The 7,157-nt window shown below is 37.8% G+C and overlaps 1 protein-coding gene across 1 annotated transcript; it reads right to left on the bottom strand.

Moving 5' to 3' along the window:
• Nucleotides 1-1,154: 1,154 nt before the first annotated feature.
• Nucleotides 1,155-5,787, bottom strand: LOC148096578 (C-type lectin domain family 12 member B-like). Its single transcript, XM_087835467.1, has 7 exons — nucleotides 5,527-5,787; nucleotides 4,545-4,661; nucleotides 2,976-3,044; nucleotides 2,791-2,895; nucleotides 2,393-2,535; nucleotides 2,032-2,138; nucleotides 1,155-1,302 (listed from the first exon to the last, which is right to left on the bottom strand). Exons 1-7 carry the CDS (start codon nucleotides 5,681-5,683, stop codon nucleotides 1,155-1,157), a joined length of 846 nt encoding a protein of 281 aa, XP_087691593.1. The 5' UTR covers nucleotides 5,684-5,787.
• Between the last annotated feature and the right edge of the window lie 1,370 nt (nucleotides 5,788-7,157).

Here is a 7,157-nt window from a genome sequence, read left to right as displayed (position 1 = left end):
TGTTAGTGTAGCTGTTCACCCCTATAGTAAGAAACAAGAAGACTGATGAAGGAAAAGCTTCTTCCACTGGTGTAACACACAGGTTTGTATGAAGTCACACTAACTAACCAGCAGTAACCCACATTTGATCAAAGCAGGGGCAGAACTTTAATAACAGGTTATAATGTGTCATCACAGTTGTTGTCAGTCCAAACACACTTTCTGATTTTTGCTGTTTATTGTAAAAGAACAACACACTTGTGGTCTGACCTAATGCTGTAGTACAAAAACAACTATGCAAATGTGAGCTCAGTGCAGACTAGATGCTGACTCACTGCACCATCTTGTGGTACAAAGTGGTATTACATGAGGGTACAGGCTGGCATTAGCTGGTTAAAGGATGCTAACTTCAGTTCATATGTAGATGTGTTGAACATGACATCAGAGATGTTTTCTTCATATTCTGTTGATGTTTTGAAATATTTCAAAGTGTCTTCAAGTTAAATGTTGAACCTTTAATATAGCGGCACTTAGAGCTCTGAAGCCGTTTTCTCTCTTTTACAATTCAACCAATAAGTTACTGAGTAAGTTATTTTATCTGTAATTAAAGTCATCAACACTTAAAGCCTTATATGAAATATTTGTTTTTTTCAAATCCATCATACAAAAATTTAAATACAACTTCCATATTGAATGCAAAATGATATGTATATGGCTCACATAACACAATTAACATTTAATGTCTTTCTGTCACTTTCACATACACAGAGGTTTAAAAATGTCCTTCTGATTTTCCAGCTGATCAGAACCTTTAAAATTCTCATTAATCAAACATATTTTTTGCTGAACTTTTAGAAAAAATACATTTATTGTACTTTTAGGACCAACAGACTGATGAATAAACCAAGTAAACCAAAGTAAAGACAAGCTGCACTTTGACTTTTATTAGAACAATTTGCTGGAACTACAGAGTAATGAAGTACTTCAAGGTTTTGTGTGGATGACTTCCAACCTTACTGTACAGCACAGAGCACAGAGGGACAATATATGTAATCAATATATGATGCAGAATGAACAAGTAAAAGCTGTAAGCTGAGTCTGAGGCTCATGCAGGACATTTCATAGTGAGGTGTCTTTGGTTGGATTATTCAAACATTTACATCAAAGCACCAAACTCATTTCTCACAGATGAAGGTCATGTACACATAATGATAATTATAATTATAATTATTGTATTCAGGTGACCGTGTCCATCTCCCATCAACGTCACAGCAGATTCCACGGTAACCATATTCGGGATTCCCATATCCTTCTGCCCAGAACCTGTCAGAGAGATCAAATCTGATATGAAACTGGACTAAACTCATAACTATTGTCACATTCATATAAATATGAGTCTCTTTTGGAATATTTCCAATATTTCCTGTATTTCTTTCCCAGGTTTCTCGCCCACTTTCCCTCCTTTAGACTTTTCTCTGAGAATCATCATGCACACTAAAACAGCTTTCAAGCTTTGATGAATATGAAATCTTCCTGCTGTAAAAATGGAGAATAAAAAGAAGTCAGAGCTGACTTTCTGCTGTTTGAAACTGTTTTGTCAGCTGTTTACAGACATCACTTTGAAATGTGTGTCTATCAGGTCATATTTACTGAAGCTTCTTCCTTCATATGTTCTGAAGTTTTACAAACACCAAAGAAGAAGAGACAGGAATTCTCTGAAACAGTTTTTGTTCTGTGAGAAAAGAAACATTACAGCACAAAAAACATGAAGACAAATTGAACAAAGTGAAATGTGTCGGTCGCTGCTTTGAACATGTTTCAATCCTGATTTCTTCAAACTGACTTGTTGTAACTGAACGTCATCACAGACTGCAGATGAAGAGAGTTCAAGCACAGCTGTTCATTCAAAGGAGGATTTCTGCTTTTCTTTACATTCAGTTTGTGGGGCTGTTGGAAAATAGCTCAACTCATGTATTGCTGATCTATCTTCCAAAACATCAATGTTTCACTTCTAAATAATAACTCTGGAATAGAAACAAAGTAATGTCTCACGTTTCTGTCAGCGGTGATCCGTCCACCCATTCCCATTTATATCCTCCTGATGTCGGTTTGGTTCTCAGACCAATCCAAGCGTATCCTCTGAATTTACTGACAAATTCCTGTTTAAGAAGAGACACAAATATTGTCTCCAGTCATAATTCAGCACTTCTGTTGTAGTGACATCATCTTGTGAATATGTCTGAAGGAAGAATAAATGTGATGAAACTTTTCTTCCATTGTGCAGAAATCAGAGAGAAATCCATCAGAGTGGAAACAGGAAGCAGGTCACAGACTGACAGCAGGTCAAAAACACAAGTAACAGATGACTGTCAGCTCCATCAAAGATCACACAGACATGAACAAACACACCCACCTGTTCCTCTTTGCTGTTTATCGTCACCAGATCAGCTCCTTTATCCCGACACAGTTTTCGACTCTCAGACCAAGTTTTGTTCTCACTGGATTTAAAGTAACAGCTGCATCCAAATCTCGTCCATCCTTCTGGACACCACTTTCCTTAAAGTCAAACACATGTTTTAAAGTCAGACTTTGTGTCACGTTGTATCACATTAATCTTTGGTCCCTGTCATTTTCCCTGTAAATACTTCATTTAAACTCAGGTTTTCTCTCTTATTCATAATTAACTGAAACTTACATTTATACAGAGAAACTGTTACACAGCATCAAACATTTAGGATTCAAAACAAAGACACAATCAGGTTATCACTGTGTAACACTGATGTTTTCTATTAGTTATTCAAACTTTATTACCTTCTATCTTCTCCTTCAGCTTCTTCACTTCTTCCTGTAACTGACTGTGGTTTTTACTCAGTTCATCATAACTGCTCTGTAACTGAGTCAGGCTGGTTTTTGTGCCTTTAGAGAAAAAAAGATTCAAATTAAGTTAAAATGTTCTACAAATATATCTGTGATATAAGAACTTGGTGTTTGCTTACCTTGAAGTTCATCCTGGAGCTCAGTGTGGCTGTTCTTCATTTTGTTGAATTCACTCTTGTTCAAAGCATCTGAAATATTTCAGTGAAATCAAAATAAAATAAAATAAAATGAGTGAAACATTGAACAGAAATAATCTTCTTCCTCTGCTTTGTCAAATATCAATAAGAGTCAGAAACTTGCAGCCATTGTTCTTTAACATGTCCTGTGGGTGGAGGTGTTAGAACTACAGGAAATCTGATGAGCTAAATACGTATCAACTGTGAACAAAAACCACTGACAAGATTCAGAATAATTGTGCTTCAGTGTGGAGGAAGAAGGTGAAGAATCAAACAGCATTTCTACACCTGTGGTCAGAGATGTTATCTATATGCTTTGAAAGAATAGATTCTGACTCATGTGACATGTGCCTGTTCTCACTGAAAATATCTCTTTTTACATTCAGTCAAAGCTGCTCTGAGGCTTCAACACTTCCTCTTTCTGCTTATTTATAATTAATAAATGTTTCTTCTTGCAGCTTCCAGGAACTCCTGTTACAGTTTTTCCTGCTTTCAGACGTCCTTTTGCAGGCGTCTCTATTCTCACATCACAGATTTGTGATGTTTCTCCTGATTCAGCATTAAGTCTGTCACAGCTCCACCAGGACCTAAAGGTCAGCTGAAGATCATCAACTGATTTAAAACCTAGAATCAAACCACCTTAAAATCCAAACATCAGCAGCTGCTGGGAGTTTTCTCTGTGTTGTTGTTTTTGTTATTGTGGAGTCTTTACCTGAAAATATAAAGAACCTCGAGGCAACTGTTGATGTGATTTGATGTAATAAAAAAAGATTAATTGATATATCCCAGCAGATGAATGGAGCTAACATTAGCTTGTTAGCTAGCTGCTTAATACACCAAGTGAACTAACTAGTCGCACAATGACAGACGGCCACTGTCTAACATAGTGTGACTGCACCTGCATCAGTCTGCAGCAGATGCTGCTGCCTGTCTGCTTTGTTGATATAATCACAGAATCACCGTGTTGAGTGAAGAGTTTGAAGGAACAACAAGAACATTCACTCCACCTCCACAACACACACAAGATATGAGCCAGGAATCATGCACACAGACACACACCTGCTAATCAGTGCTAAGTAACAGACTCATGAAATACTAGAAGCTCAGTCAGCAAAACCAACGTGTTGGTCAGGCTGTACCACACAGCAGCTCATATTATTGATCAGAGAATTCCATTTAAAATGCCACCGTGCAGTTTTTATGAAGAGGAAACTATCCTTAGAGACCAAAACTCATTTGGTCCTGAATGGAAACATGTTTTTAAGGCAGCAAAGGTGCTCATTTTAACATGGGAGTCTGTGGGGACTGACTCGCTTTCAGCATCAGCCTCCAGTGGTCATTAAAGGAACTGCAGTTTTTGCTGCTTCTGTGTTGGCTTCATGTACTTCCTGTATTTGCTGTGGCAGAAGGACACGTTCTGGTTGTGAAGCTGCATGTTTGTTGGCTGCTGGGATTCAGTATCAGTCATACATTCATTTGCAGGAGAAGTTCAGAGGTTGTATCTTATCTTACAGCATATGGACAGGATGATGATCCCAGCTAACATCAGGAGGCACAGCACTCTTAGACCCAGTGTAGCACATCTGAAAGAGCCCTTCAGGACTGAAGGAGGATTCTGAGTCTGTGGTCCTGTTAGAAAGCAGTGTGGATGTTGGTTTCTAGTCATTTCCTGTCAGTCTGTGGTCAACAGACCTGTGGTATTAATTCAGATTCACAACAGGTTTAAAAACTGCAAACATCTGCCAGCTCACCTTTGCACATTATTTACTTTAATTCTACTTGTAAAGAATTTCTTTCGTTTCCTTTTTTCTTTAGATGTACTTTAAGAAGTTTCTTGTACAGTAAAAATAACACATTTAGTGTGAACTTGAAAGAAAGGCAGATGTTAAATGTTAAAGTGAGATCAGAGATTGAGTGTTACATGATATTTCAGTGCATACTTTAATTCGATATTTAGAAAATACTTGTATCAGTATCATTTCCTAAATGCTGTCAATGCAAGGAAAGACAGCAAAGTTCTAAACATTAAAGACATTTTATTGATGTTTAACCTTGAAGAAGACACCAAAGGAACAAAGTGATGTGATATTTAAAATCTCCGTATTTCACTTCCTACATGTTTTCATGTTGTCAACACAAGCAAGGGAAGTAAGAAAGCTTTTTAAAAGGTTTAAATATTGGTTTGTGGTTTTTCCTGTCACTCTGCTTTTAATAGACTTGTGGTTGTACAAACGTAACTCCACAAAAGGATCAGATGCTGAAAACAATACAGTAATAAGTAATACAACAGTATTACTTATTATTACATCTGCACTTCGAAGTGTCTGAATGACTTTTCTGTGCACAGAACTTAAAAGTCAACAATATGTGAAACATAAACTACAAATGTTCCTACAGCACATGGAGAAACAGATGTTTGATGGGCTGCAGTTATTTGGCATTAAAAGCTGACTGTAACAAACTGGAAGTACATTTATTTGTATAATTTGCTTACCTCCTTCCTCCGATTGAAAATGATCATAACTATCTCTGATCTCATCTGTACACTCGTAGATATCCACCTCCCTCTGCTCCCACTCTGCTCCGTCCTCCTTTCTGCTGTATCTCACCTTCTTTGATAGATCTGGTTTGGCATAAATATCTGATGACATGTTGAGAGGACTGAGACGCTGAGCAGGAGTTTAAACTGTACTCTAACAGTTCTGCAGCACTGACCCTGGTAGATATCGAGCTGCTCTGTTCTTGTCCAGCCTTCTGTCTGCTTTCAGGCAGGAAGAAGCTTTGAGGAAGTGGCAGCATGTAAGGAAACACAGACCCTGTGATTAATTTGCATAAAAATTTCTTAACTGTATTTTGTGTTTCTCTTAACTACAGATAAAACTCTGTGTTGTACAATACGTGTACTTTGTTGAGTTTTTGAGAAAATATCAAACTGAGTTTGCATAAAGCAGAAAATGTATAAACTTCTTTTTCTAAAGACGTTGAACGTTCACACATAAAAGCACAAACACAGTCACACCTCAGTGTCACAGTTGGTTTGACCCAGGAAATGTTATTTTCTCAGTTACAGTTTGTTTTCTTGCTGTTGCCTTAGAGAGAAACAAACTGTTGAACTGTGGAGGTTCATCCAGTCGATGTGGAAAGTTTGAACCACGTCTCAGTCACTCTTTAAATGAACAACAATTTATATTTCACTTCTTCCCTTTTTATGTCATTCACTAACTTTTCCTTTCATTTCTACATTTTGTGCAGAAAAACTGATGCATTTCATTCATACTTTGTTGTTGGGCCGTCCTGGTTAACACACCTCTGCAACATTGGATTTGTAAATCTGGGCTGGTGGGTTCAAACTTCAGGAGATCACACTCCTCAGCCTCCCTAAGAAGGTTTATGTCAGAATATTGAAGGAGGCAGTCCATCCAATTGTGAAATCTCAAATTCAGAGCAACAATGTGGTTTCCATGCAACACTGGACTCTTCATGCTCTCAAGGATGTGTAGGACTTTACCCATATAGTCTGCAAGTGTTTTGTGGAGAGAAGACACTTAACCACGTCCTTGGGTGGGCCGTCTGTCTGTGTCTTTAAGTCCGACAGCTTTGAAGAGAAAACAAAGAGGAAGTAAAACAGGACAGGTCACAGTTCTTCTGACACGTCAGGAGGTGTCAAACTGTCAGTTATGTACAAATGAAAACAACATTCAACAAGATCTGAAGTTCAGTTACAAGAATGTAAAACACTGAAAGAAGTTTTGTTTTTAATATTTTCTATCACAGAGATAATAAGCTTTAACTCAGCAGCTGCAGTATGTTTATAATAACACGGCTTTGTTAGACGCTGCCTTCTACAAACTGTAAGTACATAGAAGCAGCAGAGAGAAGAAGTGTTTGTGACACAGGAAATATGTCAGAGTGAACTATTTATTCATCTTTATTTTTACCAGCACAGAAACTAACAGGGCAGCGTGGTGCTGCAGTGGTGAGCACCATCACTTCTCAGAAAGAGAGTTCCTGTTTTGGGTGGAGTCTTTCTGTGTGGAGTTTCATGGTCCTGGTCTGTGAGCCAGCGTTTGTGTTTGACGTCTGATTCTGGTTCATTTCATGTTCTGAGGTGAAGTTTTGGTTATG

Source organism: Neolamprologus brichardi, chromosome 22 (assembly GCF_056152115.1).
Source record: "Neolamprologus brichardi isolate AB-2024 chromosome 22, ASM5615211v1, whole genome shotgun sequence".
In the NCBI taxonomy this organism is placed as follows: domain Eukaryota; kingdom Metazoa; phylum Chordata; class Actinopteri; order Cichliformes; family Cichlidae; genus Neolamprologus; species Neolamprologus brichardi.
This window is presented reverse-complemented; position numbering and strand designations above follow the sequence as displayed.